Genomic DNA, 22,037 nt, shown 5'->3' on the forward strand with positions numbered 1-22,037 from the left:
TCACTTGAGCCCAGAAGTTGGAGGCTGCAATGAGTGAGCTATAATTGTCACTGCACTCCAGGGTGGGCAACAGAGCAAGACCCTGTTTCAAAAAAAAAAAAAAAAAAGGGAGAATGGGAGAGGAGGTGGCACCTGCCAAAGGTCACACGGCCAGTCGGGGGGCGTCTCCTGGACTTCAATGCTCAGAGCCCCCCATCCCACCCCTGCCTTTTGTTCCTTCTAGAGAGATGCCTCCAGTACGTCTCTCCCAGTTCAAGGCAGGCTGAGGATGCAGAGGTGGCCAAGCTGCCCTCCCCTGCTGCCCTGATGAATTCCGCAGACTGGGGGCCTACAGCCGGGCACGCCCAAGGCAGGGCGGCTGCCTTCACAACATACTTTCCTTCTGCATTCACAAAGGCAGGCAACGGGGGCGGGAGGCAGGGAGCCGGGGCGCCCACACGTCTCCTGGCTGAGCAGGCGTCTGCCAGGAAGGGCCCCGGGGCCCCATCATGCAGGCACCCGTCCCTCTTCCCCAGCCTGGCCAGGCTCCTGGAACCACGGGGCCTGGTGTGGGGCTGGCTGGGGCGCCGGCCAGAGGCTCTGGCCAGGAGATCCTGGGCTGAGAAGGCATCCCAGCTAATGAGGGGCTCGGGCCAGCGAATGCTGGATTCTGTTTCTGTGGCAAGGACAGAGAGGGCGGGTCTGAATGGCTTGAGGGTCTTGCATGCCTCAGTTCTAATTCTGGCTGTGTGACCTCAGACTGTCTCCTCTCCTCTCTGAGTAACATAGAAATAAGAATGATCCGAGGTGTAAGCGACAGGCATAGGGTGTAAGTTTTTTTGTTTTTGAGACAAGGTCTCACTCGGTCACCCAGGCTGGAGTGCAGTGACGTGATCTCGGTTCACTGCAACCTCTGCCTCCCGGGTTCAGGCGATTTTCCTGCCTCAGCCTCCCGATTAGCTGGGATTACAGGCACGCGCCACCACGTCCAGCTAATTTTTGTATTTTTAGCAAAGATGGGGTTTCACCACGTTGGCCAGGCTGGTTTCTCGAACTCCTTGCCTCAGTTGATCTGCCCGCCTTGGCCTCCCAAAGTGCTGGGATTATAGGTGTGATCCACCACCGTGGCCCACGGTGTGTAAATTTCATATGGAATAAGCACGCTAGTAGTGCTGGAGCCGGCTGCTGGGCTGAAGGATTTCCCATGGGTCAGCCCATTCAATCCTCTCAATGGTGATCATCCCCATTTTATGGGTGAGAAAACTGAAGCACAAAGAGGTTAAGTGACTTGGCCCAGGTCACACAGTAAGGCCATGCTCACCAATATTTGAACCCAGGCTGTGTGGCCCCCTTGCCTGCCATATCAAGTACAGAGGTGGCAGGGGTTACTAGGATTAATATAATAATGTTGGCTGGGTGCAGTGGCTGTAATCCCAGGGCTTTGAGAGGCCGAGGAAGGAGGATCCGTTGAGCCCAGGAGTTCGAGACCAGCCTGGGCAACATAGTAAGACCCCCATCTCTATTTTTAAAAAGAAAAAAAAAAAGTAATGACATTACATTAATTATAAAGAATAGTAATGGCCGGGCACGGTGGCTCACCCCTGTAATCCCAGCACTTTGGGAGGCCAAGGCAGGTGGATCACCTGAGGTCAGGAGTTCGAGACCAGCTGGCCAACATGGTGAAACCTCGTCTCTACTAAAAATACAAAAAAATTAGCTGGGCATGGTGGCAGGCCCCTGTAATCCCAGCTACTTGGGAGGCTGAAGCAGAGAAATCACTTGAACTCAGGAGGTGGAGGTCGCAGTGAGCCAAGATTGCACCATCGCACTCCAGCTGGGCAACAAAAGTGAGACTTTGTCTCAAAAAAAAAAAAAAGAATAGTAACGAACACCAATCACAGAGATGCTATCCCAGCTCACCAAACCCTCCAACCTAACCTTTCTACACCAGTCCAGGCCCCTGGGTGGGAGCCCCTCAGGCTCAGAGGGACAGAGCAAACCACAGACACTCACAGTCCCCAGGATCAGGGCTGGGCTGGAAGGTTATCCAGAGAATATCAGCAGGGACAGCTTCCTGGAGGAGGAGGCATTATAGCTGGACCTTGAAGGATGGAGGAGGTTGTACAAGGTGGTGGGAACAGCAGGTACAAAGGCCCAGAAGAACACCTAGAGTGAGTTATTCTGTAATGTGAGACAAGTGTGGTGTGCACATGAGGAGGGGACTGCTACCTAGAAGGGGGATTTCAGGGCTGGCGAGATCCAGGAGGCAGGAGTGTGACCCTAGACAGCCCCTCTCTGGGCCTCTGTTGTCCGATCTGGGGACACCCTCAGGAGCTCCGCCTTTGTAATTCCCTCCGCCTGGAATGCCCTTCCCTGCAACTCCCCATGGCCCAGCCATGGATAAGGCCACGTGCGTCCAAGCCCCAGCACTGTGACCGGCCTGTGGCAGGGGCCTGGCTTCCATGTGCTCCTGTCCTAGCTGCGTGCAGCATATGCCAGCCCACAGGCCCCGCTGGAGCCGTGGTTTTCCTGAGAATTCTAGCACTGCCGGGAGCGGCCCCCAGGTGTGCTGAGGGCCAAGGAAAACAGGAGGTGAGCTCATGGCCCCAACGCAGGCAGCAGGCAGGGCAGGCACTATTGAGGGACAGGTTTCACTGGAAATGTTCTGGCCGCAACCGGCTGCTCCCACCCACCCTCCACTTCTAGGCCTGTCTCTCCTCCCTCACCCTCTGTGGCTCCCCATTACCCTCAGGAGACTGCTGGAGCCCCACACCACCAGCACTGCCCTTTCACAGCCTCATTTCCTGCTTCTCACTGAGCCCCAAGAGCTTGTCACCTTGAGGTCAGGCCGTCCAACGGGCCAGGTTTGTTCCTGCCTCAGGGCCTTTGCCTATGCTGTTTCCTCTACCCGGAATGCCTTTCTGCTCCCTCTGCCTGGCTGTGTCCTCCTCATCTTGCAGTCCTCAGCTTGGTGGTCCCTCCTCCTCCAGAAGCCCTCCCTAACCCATCCGCTTTCAAATAGATCAATCTCCTGGGGGCTTCTACTATTGTCTGTGTGTCCCCATCACAGCCATGGGCCCCCTGGGTTCCCCATTTGAAGGAGAGACTGGGTCTGGCTTCTTCACCCTGTGTGCCCATTGCCCAGCACAGGACATGCCACACAATAGGGCTTGATGTTTGTGGAATAATTAATATGTCTGGAAATTTCCCCGCCTCGAAGCTTCACGTGCTTCTCTCCACCAAAACTGCCCTCATCTTTTCCCTCTGCTGATCCAAGTCCTCCTTTTCTTTTATGTCTGTTTCCTTGCCACCACCTCCAGGAAGCCCTCAGTGACTTCTCTGGAGGCTCCCCAGAGAACAGATCTGGCTCTGAGTCTAGCTTCACCCCTGCCCTCGGGCAGTGGCCTTAGGCCAGTCGCTTCTCCTCTCTGGGCTTCAGTTTCCCTGTCTATAGACTAGAGGCTGTGCGTACTGGAAGGTGGGAGTGGAGAGGGTTAACTGACACCAGGAGGCCAAGGGGTTTTGTAGGTGGCCAGTTAGTGGTCACTTTTATTTTTATTACAGGCTGTTCCCACAGCAGCTGGAGTACAGTTTGGAAGGTATGGCACAGCCTGGACAAACACAAGCCCCGGCCGCCACCCTCGGACCTCCCCTTGCTAGAGCCCTTTAACTTACTCCCCTCCAGATGGGAGCCTCACACCCCATTGCACAAATTGGAAAACCAAGTGGGCCTGTCCCCTTGGACAGGAGGCGGGGCAAGATCTTGAACGCTGTCCCCTCCTCCACCAGCCGAGGGACCACGAGGAGGGGAGGGAACACCGGCAATGAGTTGGGTTGGGGGGAGCCATTTGCAGCCCTCCAGTGTTGGGGCCAGAAGTTGGCCTCCTTGGACAGAGGCAGGAAAATTGAGAGTCCCCGGTCTCACCTGCCCCTCCCCTGTTTTCCATTCATCATCATGATCATCATTGTTGTTAATCATTAATTAATAATTATTAACTTATTACCTCTATTGTGCAAGGAGGAAACTGAGGCACAGGCATAATTTACCGAGGTTTTTTTTTTTTTTTTTTTTTTTTTGAGACAGAGTCTGGCTTTGTCACGCAGGCTGGAGTGCAGTGGCACAATCTCTGTTCACTGCAACCTCCAGCTCCCAGATTCAAGCGATTCTCTGTCTTAGCCTCCCGAGTAGCTGGGATTATAGGCACTCGCCACCACGCCCGGGGAATTTTTGTATTTTTAGTAGAGACGGGGTTTCACCATGTTAGCCAGGCTGGTCTCAAACTCCTGACCTCAGGTGATCTGCCTGCCTTGGCCTCCCAAAGTGCTGGGATTACAGGCATGAGCCACTGCCCCCGGCAATTTACCCAGTTTTGAAGCACATCAGGAGGAATGGAGGGCCAGTCAGTCTGATCCATAGTGGGTGGGCCTATTTTTTCAGACACTGGTGACTCTGTTTCCCCAAGTGTGAGCTGAGGGCATGGAGCCTGCCTTGTTTGGCACTGGAACCTGGGTTTGGCATACAGCAAGCACTCAATCAATCAATAAATGAATAAACTGAATGCTATGGCTACAGCCTGTAATCCCAGTTATATGGGGAGTATTACTTGAGGCGGGGAGTTTGAGACTACTAGCCCGCTCTACATAGCCAGACCTGGTCTCTAAAAATTAAAAAAATAATAAAAATAAATTAGCTGGGCTTGGTGGTGCAGGCCTGTAGTCCCAGCTACTTGGGAGAGGGAAGCAAGAGGATGCGATATAGCCACACCCCATCACACACATGCATACACACATACATACACACACACATACACACACACACACACAGAGTGAATGAAAGTGGAGGCAGTACCCCCTGACTCCCTGCCTCACCAGCTCTCTCCACAGACCCTGGGACTCAGTTTCCCCACCATGTCGGATTCAGCTGCAGCAGACTTAGTGGGGCATTCCGGGCGGGGACTGAAAGCAGGGGCCAGCGCCATCTGTTTACCTTGAGGCTGGACGCTGGGCAGGGCTGTGGTGGGCCGTCCCTGGGGCCGGCCGTGCCTTGGGGATAAATAGACCCCGCGGGTCTCGTGGGCGGTAGAAAGCGAGCAGACACCCAGCTTCCCGCCACCGCCATGGCCCCCGACACCGCCTGCGTTCTTTTGCTCACCCTGGCTGCCCTCGGCGCGTCCGGACAGAGCCAGATCCCGTTGGGTAAGCCGCGTTACCACCCGCGCCGTGCCCGCGGCCCCAAAACGAACTGTGGGACCCGTGAGAGGCCCGGGGTCCTGGCTGTTTGGGGCTCACGGACTGTTAGTAGGGGACGTGCCAGGCGCAGAAAGCAGGTGGCGGGACCGAGACTAGAGGAGCGCAGTGGGGCGTCGGAGGTCCGGGTTCGCTGCGACGGTGGGAGTTGGTGGTGGGGTTCCCCGCCCCATGACCCTCACCAGGTCCCCTTCGCCGCAGGCTCAGACTTGGGCCCGCAGATGCTTCGGGAACTGCAGGAAACCAATGCGGCGCTGCAGGATGTGCGGGAGCTGCTGCGGCAGCAGGTGCGGGGCCCGGGTGCGGGGCAGAGAGTACCAGGGAGCGGAAGGGGGTCTCCGTTCCCAGCAAGGAGAGAGAAGGTGCCCGAGAAGGTGGAGATGAGCTGGGAAGGGAAGGGGATCGGCAGGTAGGGAGTGTCCGGCGAAAAGAGGCTGTGGAAAGGGAGGCCGGGGTACAGAGAGGGGAGACTCGAGGGACGAGGAGAGGTTGGGACCCCGCTGATTCCACCCCACCCCTGCAGGTCAGGGAGATCACGTTCCTGAAAAACACGGTGATGGAGTGTGACGCGTGCGGTGAGCGCGGCCGGGGCGGGCGGGAGAGAGAAGAGACGGGAGACAGAGACGCAGAGACAAAGACAGAGAGCGAGGGAAAGCTGGGGAGGAAAAGAGACGGAAGGAGATGGAGGCTGTCGGAGAGGTGGAGAGACGAACGGGAATGAGGGGGTAGAAACAGAGACAAAAAGAGACAGATGCGACAAAGAGACAAAAAGAGACAAAAAGAGCGGTGCGAGAGTTTTGGGGAAGTGAGAGACGCCACGGGGCAGAAAAGCGAGACTGAGACTCATGGAGAGACCGGGGAGACGCTGCGGGCAGAGCGCACAGCCTCTGGGGCGGGATCGCGGAGAGCGCAGGATTTCGGGCTGCCTGGGGCGGGGGGTCGGGGGGGAGGGGAAGCCTCCAGCCCCGGGGCGTGGCCATGATAGTCTCCGCCCCCAGGCGAGCCCCCGGTCAGCCCCGCCCCCGTCCCCCCCTCCCCCGACAGGGATGCAGCAGTCAGTGCGCACCGGCCTACCCAGCGTGCGGCCCCTGCTCCACTGCGCGCCCGGTTTCTGCTTCCCTGGCGTGGCCTGCATCCAGACGGAGAGCGGCGCGCGCTGCGGCCCCTGCCCCGCGGGCTTCACGGGCAACGGCTCGCACTGCACCGACGTCAACGAGGTGCGCCGGCCCCGCCACTCCACCGCCCTGACGACCCCCTCTACCGACCCCCAATCTCTCGCCGCCCCGGAGACCCCTTCCTCCACTGGGGGTGCTCGCCCCGACGAGCCTCTCACCTCCGGAGGCGCACGGTCAGACCACCTCCCTGCTGCAGGGGGACGCCCACCCCTAGGACCATCCCTGTCACCACCCCGGACGCCCGCTCCCACAACCCCCTCCATAGCTAGTGACGCCCGCCCCGACAACTCCCTCACCGCCGGGGGTGGTCCACCCCAGCTACCCTCCTCGCCGCAGGGGATCGCCAGTCCCAACGACCCTTCCACAGCCAGGGAACGCACGTCCGGACGACCCCGCCACCGCCGGGCACGCACGCCCCGACGACCCCTGCCCCCCTCTGCTGGGGATGCCCGCCCTCATCCTTCCTCCCCTCGCCCATGAGGGAACAGCCCCTTGGAGGCGCTCTCCTCTCCTCTCCCGGTTGCGCCCTTGCCGTCATCAAGGCAAAGTCGTGTCTGACCCCTGCGACAATGGTTTCCATCTCACGTGGCGAACAGCTCCAAGCACTGGCTTATGGCCCTTGAACTTTCCATCATCCGAGACACTCCGAGGTGCGGCTCCCAGGGCCCAGCTCGAAGCCCTCTGACCCTCTGTGGCCCCTCCTTCCCCAGTGCAACGCCCACCCCTGCTTCCCTCGAGTCCGCTGTATCAACACCAGCCCGGGGTTCCGCTGCGAGGCTTGCCCGCCGGGGTACAGCGGCCCCACCCACGAGGGCGTGGGGCTGGCTTTCGCCAAGGCCAACAAGCAGGTGAGGGGTGTGGGGGTCCCATTCTTGCAGCAGAAGGGAAGGGGGCGTCCATTTTGTTTACCAGTAAACTCCTCTTCCAGCCTCTTGCTCTTTTTCCAGCCTCCTTCCAGCGGGAGGGGTGGGGAGAGGAGGGGTCCTCTGCGCCAGGGCTGCTCGGTTTGCGGCAGGATGGAGGCGAGAGGCTGGATGCGGAGGAAGCGTGGACGAGGCAGGAGGTCCGGGGGTGTCTGCGTGGGGTGGTGATCTCTGAGTTCCCCTCCCCTAGGTTTGCACGGACATCAACGAGTGTGAGACCGGGCAACATAACTGCGTCCCTAACTCCGTGTGCATCAACACCCGGGTAAGGCCCACCGGGAAGAAAGGATAGCGAGAGGTGGGGCGAGCGGCCAGCGGCCTGCGCTGACCTCCAGCGGCTCGGGCGCAGGGTTCCTTCCAGTGCGGCCCGTGTCAGCCCGGCTTCGTGGGCGACCAGGAGTCCGGCTGCCAGCGGCGCGCACAGCGCTTCTGCCCCGACGGCTCGCCCAGCGAGTGCCACGAGCATGCGGACTGCGTTCTGGAGCGCGATGGCTCGCGGTCGTGCGTGGTGAGTGCGGGCGGGCTGGGCGTGAGGCGGGGTTGGGAGGCGGCCACGCCGGGACTCCCACTTACTCTCTCCCGCAGTGTGCCGTCGGCTGGGCTGGCAACGGGATCCTCTGTGGCCGCGACACTGATCTGGACGGCTTCCCGGACGAGAAGTTGCGTTGCCCAGAGCGCCAGTGCCGTAAGGTGGGTGGGGGCGGAGCGGGTCTGGGCCGGGCAGGAGGGAGGGCGGGACTTCATGACCACGCCCCTCACACCTGCTGTGCCCGCCCCCAGGACAACTGCGTAACTGTGCCCAACTCAGGGCAGGAGGATGTGGACCGCGATGGCATCGGAGACGCCTGCGACCCGGATGCCGACGGGGATGGGGTCCCCAATGAAAAGGTAGATCTACGGCTTGGCGCGGTGGCTCACGCCTGTAATCCCAGCACTTTGGGAGGCCGAGACGGGCGGATCACGAGGTCAAGAGATCGAGACCAGCCTGGCCAACATGGTGAAACCCCGTCTCTACTAAAAATACAAAAATTAGCTGGGCGTGGTGGCGCACGCCTATAATCCCAGCTACTCGGGAGGCTGAGGCAGGAGAATCGCTTGAACCCGGGAGGCAGAGGTTACACTGAGCCGAGATCGCACTACTGCACTCCAGCCTAGTGACAGAGCAAGACTCTGTCTTAAAAAAAAAAAGGAAAGAAAAGAAAAGAAAAAAAGAAAAGGCAGAGAGCTGTGAGCGGGGCCTAGGGAAGTGGGATGGGGCGTGGCTTGGATGAGGGGCGTGGTCTCCGTGGTCTAGGAGGGGCGAAAGGTTCCCTGCAGAGGAGACCGGACCTCGGAGATTTGGGAATCTGAGGAGCGTGACCTTTGCCCTTCCCGACCTGATCCCACCCTGTCACACAGGACAACTGCCCGTTGGTGCGGAACCCAGACCAGCGCAACGCGGACGAGGACAAGTGGGGCGATGCGTGCGACAACTGCCGGACCCAGAAGAACGACGACCAAAAGGACACAGACCAGGACGGCCGGGGCGATGCGTGCGACGACGACATCGACGGCGACCGTGAGCTCGATGGGGGCTGGGGGGCGAGGAGAGGCGGCGGGCACCGAAGGGCGGGATTCGGCTCCTGGACGGGACTTGGTCGGTTTTGGAAGCCGGATGGGGTGAGCTGGACTAGGGCGCCCTGGACCAAAGACCATGGTGGCGCAACAGAAAAATGCAAGCTGGGCTGGGAGGCTGGGAAAAAGGCAGGAGTATTTGGAAGGGAAGGTGGTCCCTGCATCAAATGCCGGAGGCAGGAATTAAAAGTACAGAGATTCGAGCCTGGGGTTTAGGACCTGGGAGGTGACAACTTTACAGATGGGGACATAGGGGCTCAGGGTGGCATACACAGGCACCCAGCTGAGTCACCCCGGGAGTGAAAGCCAGTCCCCCTCTCTGGCCTCCCCTTGGATGGGACCATCCATTCTTAAAGTTCCCGTGGGCGGACGTGGTGGCTCAAGCCTGTAATACCAGCACTCTGGGAAGCTGAGGCGGGTGGATCACGAGGTCAGGAGTTCGAGACCAGCCTGACCAACATGGTGAAACACCGTCTCTACTAAAAATACAAAAATTAGTTGGGCGTGGTGGTGCACAACTGTAATCCCAGCTACTAGGGAGGCTGAGGCAGGAGAATCACTTGAACCCGCGAGGTGGAGGTTGCGCTGATCCCAGATCGCGACACTGCACACTCCAACCTGGGTGACACAGTGAGACTGTCTCAAAAAAAAAAAAAAAAAAAAGATCCCATGAAGCTGGGGCTCTGTTCCAGGCCAGCCTCAGGCCTGGCCTCATCCTAATGAAGTCATCCTGTCCTGGTCCCAATCTTGGGACTCTGGTCCCGTGGATTCCCGCAGGGATCCGCAACCAGGCCGACAACTGCCCCAGGGTACCCAACTCAGACCAGAAGGACAGTGATGGCGATGGTATAGGGGATGCCTGTGACAACTGTCCCCAGAAGAGCAACCCGGATCAGGTGAGGGCAGGCCAGACTCCAGCTGGGTAAGCCCTCTGGGTGAGCTGCAAGTTGGATTACCCAGCCCACAGCCAAGCTTAGAGCATTTCACACTGCCAGAGAAATGACCTCCCGGTCCGAGCAGCCTGCGGCAGGGGTTTCCTTGGGGTCAGGAGGATTTTGGCTATGCGGCTGGGTTGGGTGGGAGGCTTTCTGATTTCCTCTGTCTGATTGTGGACCCCCGTATGCTGCTCCCCGCAGGGGGATGTGGACCACGACTTTGTGGGAGATGCTTGTGACAGCGATCAAGACCAGTAAGGAGGCCACCACCTGGGGCGGGTGTCCGGGTAGCCCTTGACAAAACGCTCTGGAGAGCTCATTGTCTCTGGATCCCACCTATCCACTCTAGGGACGGAGATGGACATCAGGACTCTCGAGACAACTGTCCCACGGTGCCTAACAGTGCCCAGCAGGACTCAGACCACGACGGCCAGGGTGATGCCTGCGACAACGACGACGACAATGACGGAGTTCCTGACAGTCGGGACAACTGCCGCCTAGTGCCCAACCCTGGCCAGGAGGACGCAGACAGTACGGCGGGGGCGGGGCCTGCAGTAGGGGCGGGGCCAGTGGGGGCTCCTGGGGCGGGATCTAGGGTGGGAGGGGCCTGACCTGAGCCCACCGAGGGAGTCTCCCACCTCTCAGGGGACGGCGTGGGCGACGTGTGCCAGGGCGACTTTGATGCAGACAAGGTGGTAGACAAGATCGACGTGTGTCCGGAGAACGCTGAAGTCACCCTCACCGACTTCCGGGCCTTCCAGACAGTCGTGCTGGACCCGGAGGGTGACGCGCAGATTGACCCCAACTGGGTGGTGCTCAACCAGGTGGGAGCGGGATCCAAGTGGGAGGTGATGGGACCCTAGAACCCCCATAGTGAGGCCTATGCTGAGAACGGGGTGCCTAGGGCTGTCACGGCCAGCCTGAGGCCCTCCTTTCTTTGACCCCATCAGGGAAGGGAGATCGTGCAGACAATGAACAGCGACCCAGGCCTGGCTGTGGGTGAGAAGCGGCGAGCAGCGCAGCCCTGCACGGAGCGGGCTCAGGGAGAGGGGCCAGAGAAGGGGCGGGCCCGGGCTGAGGATGGGCGGGGTCAGAGGGGGCGGGCCCGGACTGAGGAAGGGCGGGGCCAGGTGGGGCGGGGTTATGGGGGCGGGTCCGGGTAGAGGAGGGACGGGGCCAGAGGAGGGGCGGGCTCGGGAGGGGCGGGGCCGAGTGGAGCTGGACTCTGGTGGGGCGTGGCCAATGGTAGAGGAGGGCGTGGCTGAGTCTGGGCTTCGCGAGCGGGGATGGGGCGGGTCTGCAGGGAGATAGAGACCCAGGGGGCAGGTTTGAACTCTGGGTGCCAGGTTCTGGGGGCTGGGGCTGGCTTTCGGAAAGGCCACTGCTCTCTCCCCATCCCTAGGTTACACTGCCTTCAATGGCGTAGACTTCGAGGGCACGTTCCATGTGAACACGGTCACGGATGACGACTACGCGGGTTTCATCTTTGGCTACCAAGACAGCTCCAGCTTCTACGTGGTCATGTGGAAGCAGATGGAGCAAACGTACTGGCAGGCGAACCCCTTCCGTGCTGTGGCCGAACCCGGCATCCAACTCAAGGTGCCAGGGCCGTCCGTGCCTGACCTCTGTGGTTCTCATGCCCTCCCATGCCCCTCTCTACAACCCTTTACAGCCCTTATAGCCCTCCAGCCTCCCAGCTTCATACTATGGACCTCAGAGCTGTCCCAGTCCTCCTCTGGGCTCCCGCAGTCCCCAAATCCTCCCAGTTCCTTGCACAAGCCCTCCAACATTCTCAAGGTCCCCCAGTCTTCCTATGGACCCTAAACCCTCTCGCAGAGCCCTAAACTTTTCCTTCGTTTCCAAGACCTTCTGCAGAGCCCCCCAGTCCTCCCAGACCCTGAACCTGTCCACAGACTCCCAAATCCTCTCACGAACCTGCAGGCCACTGCTGCCCCCTGTGACCTATCCATAAGCTGCCATTTGGCCCCTCAAGAAGGCTTCCTTGTGGGTCTCTTATCCAGAACCCTCCTGGCCGCCCACCACCTGCTGCTCCCCACTGTCTCTCCAGGAAGGTGTCTAGGGGGACTCCGGTGGCCCGTGAGGTCTCTAACCACCTTTCCTGGGTACTGGCAGGCTGTGAAATCTTCCACGGGCCCTGGGGAACAGCTGCGGAACGCACTGTGGCATACTGGAGACACAGACTCCCAGGTGCGGCTGCTCTGGAAGGACCCGCGAAACGTGGGTTGGAAGGACAAGAAGTCCTATCGTTGGTTCCTGCAGCACCGGCCCCAAGTGGGCTACATCAGGTGGGGACTCCACCCCCTGCGGTGGGCTGGGCCGGGGACACGTAGGCCCAGGTGGGAGTCCCCTGGCCAGGCAGGGGTTGTGCGACCCTAGTCCCCTTATCTGTACAATAGGAAAGATACAGTGCAGTTAGAATGAACCTATGCTGGTCCAGGCGTGGTGGCTCACACCTGTAACCCCATCACTTTGGAAAGCCAAGGTGGGAGGATTGCTTGAGCCCAGGAGTTCGAGGTCAGCCTGGGTAACCTGTCCCTACAAAAAAGAAAAAATTTAGGGCAGGTGCAGTGGCTCACGCCTGTAATCTCAGCACTTCGGGAGGCCGAGGCGGGTGGATCACCTGAGGTCAGGAGTTTGAGACCAGCCTGGCCAACATGTTGAAACCCCATCTCTACTAAAAATACAAAAATTAGCTAGGCGTGGTGGTGGGGGCCTGTCATCCCAGCTACTCAGGAGGCTGAGGCAGGAGAATTGCTTGAACCTGGGAGGCGGAAGTTGCAGTGGGCCAAGATCGTGCCATTGCACTCCAGCATGGGTGACAAGAGTGAGACTCTGTCTCAAAAAAAAAAAAAAAAAAAAAAAAGCCAGGTGTGCTTGCACATGCCCATGGCCCCAGCTACTAGGGAGGCTGAGGTCACTTGAGTCTAGGAGTTAAGGTGGCAGTAATTGCACCACTGCACTCCAGCCTGAGTGACAGAGCGAAATCCTGGCAAGGACACAGCACACGGTGTGTATCCAGCTAGAAATGGGGCCTCACCCAGTCCGTTTCTCAGTCTCTATTCCATGCTGCTAGCAAGCCCAGGCGCTCTGTTTAGCACCAACTATGTCCAGGGCCCTTGATGGTGTTTAGCACCAACTATGTCCAGGAAACTGAGGCCCAGGGCAGAGGCCTCACCTGCTCCCAGTGCAGCCCAGTCAGGGGTACCCATCTTCCAGGGCTGGCCACTGAAGCTCTGAAAGGGAAGGGCCTAGCCCAGGTCCCCCACCCCTCACCATGTCTGACCCTCAGGGTGCGATTCTATGAGGGTCCTGAGCTGGTGGCCGACAGCAATGTGGTCTTGGACACAACCATGCGGGGTGGCCGCCTGGGGGTCTTCTGCTTCTCCCAGGAGAACATCATCTGGGCCAACCTGCGTTACCGCTGCAATGGTGAGCCGAGGGCCGGCGGGGCACAGGCGGGGAGTCTGCACACAGGCCCTGCTGGCCTTCTCAGCCCTCATCCGCTTGCTCTTTCCCTGCAGACACCATTCCAGAGGACTATGAGACCCATCAGCTGCGGCGAGCCTAGGGACCAGGGTGGGGACCCACCGCCAGATGACAGCAACCCTCACTGTGGCTGGATGGGGGCTCTGCACCCATCCCCAAGGGGTGGCCGTTCTGAGGGGGAAGCGAGAAGGGCTCAGAGAGGACAAAATAAAGTGTGCGTGTGGGGAGTGGCGGCTGTGGTTTTTGCTGCGGCGAGACAGTAGGGATGGGCCTCTGAGGGAGGGTCGGGCCAGGGGACCCCAAACCCAGGCCTCAGTGCTGCAGCTGCTGCTGAGTGCCAGTGGCCTGCCAGGGACTGTCCAACTGTGATTTGGGGTTTGGGGACGACCCACCACCTCATGGGCACAGGCCTGGATGCCAGCCATGGAAGAGCTGAGACCCCTGATACGGTGTCCGCCCCAGGATTCTGGGGGGCAGGTTTGCAGTCACCCCAGCTTTGGGGACCCCTTCCCTTGCTTGGTCTGGGGTGTGTGTGTGTTCAGAAGGGCTGAGGCACCTGCCAGGTGCACCTGCCATGCCCTTGTGTCATCCCTAAGGGAGGAGGGAGGGGCTCAGATAAAAGAGGAAGAGCCAGTGACGAAAACGTTGGATTTTTATTACGTTTCATTACAAAGGATGCAAAGGTACAAAGACAAAAGCGGCCACGCCAGAGGGTGGGGCAGGGACGGCCGAGTGTGCCCTGAGCCGCCTGCCCCCGCCCGCTGTGGCCGCCCACAATCATGGCCCACGGGACGTCCGTGGCAGAGTATACATGCTGGGGTTGGGGGAGAGCCAGCCTGGGCACAGAGGGGCACAGGCGGGAACAGGGCTCGGACTGGCGGGTTTGCATATATCAGTGGGGCCGCCCAGCCCCTCGGGGGGAGTTTCCTACTCAGGGGCACGGCAGGGCCAGTGGACTTTGGCTGCCAAAGCCCTCTTTCCCCAGGCCTGCTGGCCAAGGCCATGGCTAAGTCCCCTTGTCCCTGATGGGCAGGAGGTCAGAAGTGCTTGATGGCTGGGCTGGGCAAGGGTTGCCCCCAAATTCCAGAACACTTCAAGATGGGGGCCACCCCTGGACCCCAACACATGCCACCTGTCCCTGGCTTCTGGGGATGGGGTGCTGGCCAGGAGCCCAGAAGGTGGACAGAGCCTCTGGAATCGTCAAAGCCAGCACCCCAAGGCCCAGCCCCTGCCCCCCATCCTGCCCAGGAGGAGCCAGGGCCCTGAGACCTGCAGGTCTGAGAAAGTGACAGGAGAGAAACTGAGGCTCGGGTCACGAGGCACTCGTTCCTGCCCCACCTATGCCCTTTGGAGCTCCCCAGCACCCAGGCCTGGGGGTACAACTTACTCCACCTCCTGCTCCCAGGGGAGAACAGTGTCTGTGGCCAGTGGGGGTGGGTGGACACCTGTGCCACACAGAAAGGTATGGGGTGCCTGACCCCTGCCTGGTCAGGACCCTGGAAGGCCAAGGGCCACAGGGAACAGGACACTCAGGTGGAGCTGGCTGGGGAACATCCCAGGGACCCCCAAATCACACACCGCAAGACCCCCCAGGAAATGGAGGCCACTGGTCCATGGCGAATGGGGATAGAAAGAGAACCAGGTGTCCATGTAGCCCAGGCAGGCCTCCCAGGGTGAGGGGCCGAGTCTTGCCCCTGCTTTTAGGCTGTGTAGGGAAGGCTCTGGCGCCCGCACGCCCTGACCCAGAGCACCACACGCAGGTGACGGGCCAGGCCCAGGGGCACATCTGTGCCATCGGCTTTGTGGCCCTTGTTCTGAGAGCCCTTGCATCCCACCCCCACAGGGAGGGCCCCTCGGCCTCTGAGACGGCTCCATCAGGACCCAGTGAAGGTGATGGGAGCTGCTGTTTTCAGGGCGAGGCGACAGAGGACCCCTGAATACTGTTAGACCTCACTCTGCCAGTCTATCCCTGGTTGGAGGGCTCCTTGGAAATACAGAAAACTCAGGAAGCAGGTCGCAGCCTGAGTTTAGAAGGATGTTTGGTTAAAAAACAGCTCAAGGCCCACCTAACGGGGGCACCAGAGCCCCCTTTAGGGACAGGTCCCGCTGAGCCTGATCAGGCCTGGGATGCTGGGCAGAAGAGGCTCACACCTGTAGCCCCAGAACTTTGGGAGGCCGAGGAGGGAGGATTGCTTGAGCCCAGGAGTCCGAGACCAGCCTGGGCAACACAGCAAGACCCCATCTCTAAAAAAATAAAATAGAAGCCACCCTGCCTTGCCCCCCATGGGCCTGTCCCACCTGACTGGGCTCAGGCAAGGTCCCAGCTCACAGCCCCCAAGCTTGACATCCAAGCCCCAGCAGGAGGGATGGATGGACATGGGAGGCCCTCCTGGCTAAGGGTCCTCCTGTGAGCTCGGCCCCCTGAAGAAATCAGGCCAAATACACCAATGCCAACACTCTCCTACCCAGAGCCGAAAACCCACAAGCAGGGCCCTGACGGGGGCAAAGAACCCTCTTCTCTGGAGGACACAGAGAGAGGCTGAGCTCGGGCTACACTCTCTGCCTGCCAGACTCGCCACCCTGGGGAGTGACATCAGCAAAACAGGCAGGTGGGGATGCCATGCTCTCAGGAGGGAGAGCCCTGGCCGAATTTCACCGTAGGGGACTGGTGTGCCCAGTGGAGGGTCTGCGGAAGCCATGAGCACACGGGTGGGTGGGGAGAGCAGCCTCTAACTCAGCGCAGACCAAGCACACAGGTGGCAGGTCAACGTACATGCCACAGCCCCCGACATGGGCCTGCCCCTCAGGAAGTGGCTCATCAAATCACAGTATTTTCACATCACAAAGCAAAAGGTTGATTTCCTTAAGCTGTCTTTTTTCAGAAAGTCTTGGCAATTCAAGAATATGTAGTAGTGATATTTAAAAAAAAAACCACACGTACACACACACAAAAGGCCATGGGAGGCCCGCCCAGGTCCAGAAGGGGCATGAACCCTTTTGGAACGCGGGGATGCCTGGCTGCTGGCTCCTGGCTGGGCCCTGGGGACCTGAATGGGCCCCACTTTCCCTGGCAAGCTTGGACCTTGGTCCACCAGGTTCTCATTGGAAAAAGAACTCCATAACGGACCAAGGTTGTCACGTTAACACAATGTCACTGTGAATCTGGCTTCAGGATGCTGGAAATGGGCCACAGGCCTGGGATGCTCCGAGGTGGGCATCCCTCCTCTCCTATCTGTCTACACCGAAGACAAGGGGACAAGTAGTGGTGCCCACCGGAGGCTGGACAGATGGGGAATGAGGGCTGATGAGGTTTCCTAGCGTGGTCCTCAAGGCCTTGTTTTGAAAACCGCATCCAGGCGGGTTGCTTGTAATTTTATTAAGGCCATTTTTTAAAAAGTCCTACATACAAGTTTAATGGTAATCAAACTCCCCTATGTACATGTAGTTTTTCTTAAAAAAAAAAAAAAAGAAAAAAAAAAATCCCCGCTGTCTGCCCCCAGCCTCCGTCATGGTAAGAGAAAGTGACCTTGACCTGGACAGACCGACACTCTGCCCCCGCCATACCTTGGAACAAGACGGCAGCAGGAGCAACATGACCAGGGAGCCTTCTCCTATGAGTGGCCACTTGGCTGCTCAGACACATGCCAAAGGCGTTGCCGGGGAAAGAGAGGGAGGGATAGTCGCTAGGATCAAACCCAGCTCTCGAGGACAGAAGCCAGGGTGCCCAGGACCCCAGTGAAAGCAGCGGCCATAACACCACAAATAAACGGACTCAGCAGAAGGCGCTGGCCTGGCAGGCAGGAGCGAGCGAGAGCTGCGATGCAGTTTTGGGGGGATCAGAACGGCGGTTCCTATTCCAAGGAGAACAGCAGGAAACGAAGCTAACCCCGATGCCTCCCTCACAGGGCCCGTGGTATGGAGGGTTCAGGACGGCTCCCAAGGACCCTGTCACCCTGGTCTTGGAGGTGCTCCTGAAACTAAAACGCACACTGCTGTGTGTCTCCACGTCCACCTGACATGACACTGAGCTGCCAAGAAGGGCTGGCCGGCAGACCACACTGCCCAAAAGAGGGGGCGTGGGCTGGGAGCCAGAGGGTTGGGCGGGGAGGGGATGAAATGCCAGCTCCACCCAGGTTCTCAGGGAGGACCGTGCTCCTCATCTCGGGGACCCTCGCTCCCTGCCAGTCCCCCACACTCTTGGAGCAGAGAGGTCTCAGCTGCCACTGGTCGTGGCGTCTTCATACACACACTCTAAGGACTAGCAGGCACCTCTGGGAGAGACCATCAATAAAAGGCGAGGCCCCTTCCCGGAAGTCTGTTACGTGGCCCTGGCAGAGGCACCTCTGCCTACCGTGAGCTCCTGACAAGTCCCTGCCCGCCGACCAGCCCTTTCGTTTTGAGATAACTTGGGGTGAAACCCAAAAGCTGGACACACTGCTTAGACTCAGGTGGGTGACGGGCTGCTTTGGGGCGCGTGGCCTCCATTTCCAGTTAGCTTAAAAAATAGGTAAAGTTGGATTTCTGAAATAAAAACATGCTCTCAGGCAAGTGTTGGCTTAAAAAGTGAAGCCACTCATCTACAACCAAAATGTAAATAGAAACTAAAAGGAAAACAAAACATACAATGAAACTCCCCTGGCCACCTCTCCCTGTACCTTAAATTAACAGCATCTAATTAACAGGACCGGTGACCACAGTGCGGGACAGGAGGGGCCACGGGTTGTAAAGCCCCAAGAGGTAACCCCTGTCTCCGCGTGCGACCCCTCACGGGGCCTTCCGGTCACTTCCCGGCAAAGGTGGCCACCAGTGGGCCTGCCCGGGGTGAGGCAGGGCTTGGAGGGGATGGAGACAGGGCGAGGAGGGTCGTGCGGGGTCCGCCGCCCTGCATGCTCTGTCCACTTTGCGCCTGCCCTGGTGGACACCAGGGCTCTGTGTGTGCTCAGAAATATAAAAGACAGCCGTCAAAATAGTGTTTATTTCACTTTGCGTCTGCCCCGCGCTCTGGCGCCTCCTCCCTGGGGCGGCGTGGGGCTCACGCTCTACCTGACCACGGGCTGGGGATGGCGGATGGGTCGGGGGACCAGAAACTGAGGAAGGCAGTGAGAGCTGGACAAACAGTCGGAAAATGCGCCACGGCCCACAGCCCTGGCGGACCATGCGCGCCCCTCCCCTGAGCCTGCCTGCCACGCCGGGAGCTGACACTTCCCGCATCTTACAGGGGACGGCTCAGGCCCCGGGGCTGGGGGCGAGGGAGCCAGTGCAGGGAGGGTCTGCAGGGGTGGGGGGCTCACAGCCTCCGATCCCAGCCCAGCCCCGGGCAGGCAGGTGGGTGGATGGCCCAGCTCGCGGCCTCGCGATTGGGCTTCGCGGGAGGTGGACAACCGGGGGCGGGCTGGCGGGGGGCGCTTGGCGGCATTGCAAGCTCAGAATCACAAGCTCGGCCGTTGGCGAGGGACGGAGCGTGGCCGTCCCCGGGCTGGGGAGGCGCCGTCGGGACGGCTGAGCGGCAGGGTGCCGGCGTGCCCGCTCACAGGCGGTCCATCCGGAAGGTGTCCTCGGTGGCTGGGTCGGCCAGAACCATGTCGGGGTCGTTGAGCATGTGCAGTCCGTCGAGGGTCAGGGGGTCGATCTTGAGTTCGTCCAGGGGAAACTGGCTGTCGGAGTCAAAGCTGACGTCGCCGACCCCGGCCAGAGAGCTGGTCAGTTCTTTAGAGAGGCTGGGGGGGGGACTCTCCTGTCACTGGGGGGTGGGGTGGGGACAAAAGGCACTGCTTAGCCTTGGCTCCATTGCTCGCATCCATGGGTTGGACCAGGCATGCCTGCTGGGCAACTCTGTCCCCTGGGTATGCTGGCAATGTCTGGGGACATTCTGGCTGTCATGACTGGGGAAGGGGACGCTACTGGCACACGAGATGCTGCTCAGCACCCTACAGTGCCTGGACCCCAGACACCAGTCTGGCCCCAGATGTCAGGAGCACCAAGGAGAAGCCTCAGGCCAAGGGCTGTGTCACTGACACACGTCAGTGTGACCTGGTGGGGACAGGGACCTCCCAGGCTCTGCCATGAGGTCTCCTCGGCACCAGTCACTGAGAAGTAGGCTGGGGTGACTGAGTGGACCCAGCTGCTGCTAGGGCTGGAGGGAATTCTCGGTTCCCCACAAAGACCCGGGTTCAAACCTAGGCTTCCACCTGTACTCAGTTTCCAGGTCTGAGAAATGGGTCTGAAAGGCCCTGTCTTTCTGGGCTGTTGAGGCCATTGCAGGGGTGAGATTCTCAGATTCTTCTCCTGAGTCCGAGGCTGGCACGTCCACCCTTGAATTTCTTGCCAATTGCTGCCTACACCCGCGGGGTGGGAACGAGGTGGTGGATTCTGCACTCAGAGCCCATGCCACAGTGGGTGGCACTAAATACGGACACTTCCAGTTTGGAAGAGGCCAGTGAGGACTGCTCGGGGGGTTGGGGGGCATCACCCTCAATCCAGCAGCCCTGGCTCATAAGGGAATCACCTTCTTTAGCAGGGAGACCAGCTCTGGGTGGCCATAGGAAGGTCTGGGTTCTGTGCTAGATGGAGTCGGGTCTTCCTGACATGTGCCATGCAGGATGGGGCTGGCTTGTCCCCAGGAGCCCAGGTGCCGGCTCAGACTGCTTGGGTGCGGTTGTCACGGAGCATCATGGCCCTGACCTGTTAGCTGGCTGCCCGGGCTGGGCTCACCAGGCAGGGCCCACCCCATGGCCGTCCCTGACCCTGGTGCACATTCAGGTCCGGGGCCTGGGCAGTGGACATTGTGTACCCGACTGCTTGACCTTTACCCGGGCTGCTCGGCCACACAGGAGGCTGCGAGAGGCGAGAGTGACCATCTCTGTCCTATGCACAGGACGTCTGGTCCAGGGGTGTCTCCCTGGCCTGGCCCGAAGCCCAGGAATGAGTCAAATTTGGGGGAGAGGGGGTGTGGCCTCCTCGGGCCCCCCCCAGGCTTGGGTCATAGCCCTGGCCCTGTCAACCCTCATGCTGCGGGGCAGCAGTCTCTGGCTGTCTCCACGTGGGCTGAGGCCCCTTGGGGCGCCGCACACCTGCCCCCGGCCTGGCCTCACCTGTGAGGATGATGTTGGGGATGCCACTGTGGCTGGCGTATCCCAGCTGCTGCGAGTCCGGCAGGCTCCCGTGGCTGCCCGTGAGGCCCATCATGGCCGCCTGCGAGTAGTTAAGTGTGGAGCCGGGGCTGTACAGGCTGCTGGAGCTGATGGCGTTCTCCATCATGTTGAACTGCTCCAGCTGGGAAGGGAGGCACACCAGGCTGTGAGGGCCACCACGGGCCTGCCCGGTTGGCCACCCCAGGCCCCTGGCTGCTGTGGCTGGCCTGCCCACAGCTGGGGATGATGTCCCTGCAGGATGCCCGGCACCCAGGCTGCCAAGCACGAGCCCCGCTCCGCCCGCCACCTGGGGCCTCCCCGCCACCCTGGAGGCTGGCCGGATGAATGGATGAATGGATGAGCAAGTGAGTGAGCAGCTCCAGGCTGCCACCAAGCCCCCTGGATGCCCCCGATCCTGGCCTCCACGAAAAGCCAGCACAACCTCCCGGCAAACCCGCGTGCACAGTCCATGCCTAGGCGCCGCGTCCATAGCCACGGTCCCATCCCTGTCTGGCCCGGCGTTCGCTGCCTGCCCCTCCTCACCCTCTGCCCTTGGCCTCCACTCTGTGGGCAGGCACAGATGCCAGGGGAGGCAGCGCTAGGCCACCCCTGCCGGGGACTCAGCCTCTGTAGCCTGCAGATGGGACAGGGTGGGGGCCAAGGGCCAAAGCTGTGGGGCAGGCAGGGGCCCCCCGAGCATGCGCAGCTCTGACTCGCAAGGCCCAGGTCCCAGCAAGGGTCCCAGCGAGCATCTGTCCTGGGCACCAGCCGACTGGCGGCCTGGGCGCCCGCTCACCTGGTGGGACAGAGCATTGGCCTGCCTGGCCGCCATCTGCTGCTCATAGTACGCGTCCCCAAACACGCTGCCCAGTGTGGAAGTGTGCTGCAGACAGAAGAGAGGCCTGCTGTGGTTATGGCCCAAGGCCAGGCAGGAAGTCGGCACCTCCCAAGCCCAGCTGGAAGACAAGAGGCCCCTGGAACCTCCCAGATGGTGCCTGGGATGGCAGAAGGCTGATGATGATGTTTATTTTAGGGTTCCAGAAGTACCCCCCAATCCTGGATGACTTTTTCCACCACCTGATCCTGGGAGGCCTCTGCACACCGAAACCCCCTTCCCAAGGCCCCATCCCCATCTCCTCTCCTCAAGTCGGGCTAAGGGAGCCTCCATTTCCATCATAGGGAAGTTGGGGGCCACAGGGATGAGGAACTCCCACCCAACAGGCCCCAGAGGAGACCCTGTCACCAGGGCCAAGGCAGGAAGTGCCCAGACGTTACATTCAGGACCGAAAGTGCACTTGGTGACTCCTGACCGGAGACAAAGGACAGGATGCAGGCCACGTACATGGACAGGATGGGCGTGCAGAGCCAGCCACCAGCTGAGAGAGCACAGGACAGGCACAGGGAGAGCCCCTGCCCAGGGCTGCTGGCCTGCAGGACCTGGAGCCCTACTCCTGCTATCCAAGGCCAGCAGGGCTCTCAGAGGCAGGGGGACAGGGGCTGTCCCTGTGACAGGAGCAGGGGGCTAGC

The 22,037-nt window shown here is 60.2% G+C and overlaps 2 protein-coding genes across 8 annotated transcripts in view; one reads left to right on the plus strand and one right to left on the minus strand.

Annotated features, from left to right (window-relative positions):
- The first annotated feature begins 5,060 nt into the window (after window positions 1–5,060).
- COMP (cartilage oligomeric matrix protein) lies at window positions 5,061–13,607 on the plus strand. Its single transcript, XM_007995829.3, has 19 exons — window positions 5,061–5,175; window positions 5,428–5,513; window positions 5,750–5,801; window positions 6,271–6,443; window positions 7,112–7,249; window positions 7,515–7,589; window positions 7,674–7,832; window positions 7,910–8,014; window positions 8,105–8,212; window positions 8,723–8,882; window positions 9,716–9,834; window positions 10,075–10,127; window positions 10,223–10,404; window positions 10,519–10,697; window positions 10,824–10,872; window positions 11,276–11,472; window positions 12,007–12,179; window positions 13,184–13,323; window positions 13,416–13,607. The coding sequence occupies exons 1-19, from the start codon at window positions 5,097–5,099 to the stop codon at window positions 13,460–13,462; spliced, it is 2,274 nt and encodes a 757-aa protein (XP_007994020.1). The 5' UTR covers window positions 5,061–5,096; the 3' UTR covers window positions 13,463–13,607.
- A 407-nt stretch (window positions 13,608–14,014) lies between these two features.
- CRTC1 (CREB regulated transcription coactivator 1) overlaps window positions 14,015–22,037 on the minus strand; it is a 99,658-nt gene continuing 91,635 nt past the window's right edge. For 3 of the 7 annotated variants that reach the window (XM_007995831.3, XM_007995834.3, XM_007995830.3), the window contains 3 exons: window positions 21,307–21,393; window positions 20,472–20,652; window positions 14,015–19,120 (listed from right to left, as the gene is read on the minus strand). In XM_007995831.3, the coding sequence (XP_007994022.3) occupies window positions 19,089–19,120; window positions 20,472–20,652; window positions 21,307–21,393 (300 nt within the window). In that variant the 3' untranslated portion in view covers window positions 14,015–19,088. Of the gene's footprint in view, window positions 19,121–19,458; window positions 19,467–20,471; window positions 20,653–21,306; window positions 21,394–22,037 lie in introns of all 7 variants that reach the window. The other 4 variants (XM_073016786.1, XM_073016785.1, XM_007995835.3 and 1 more) reach the window with 2 other exon arrangements.

This window comes from Chlorocebus sabaeus, chromosome 6 (assembly GCF_047675955.1).
Source record: "Chlorocebus sabaeus isolate Y175 chromosome 6, mChlSab1.0.hap1, whole genome shotgun sequence".
NCBI lineage: Eukaryota > Metazoa > Chordata > Mammalia > Primates > Cercopithecidae > Chlorocebus > Chlorocebus sabaeus.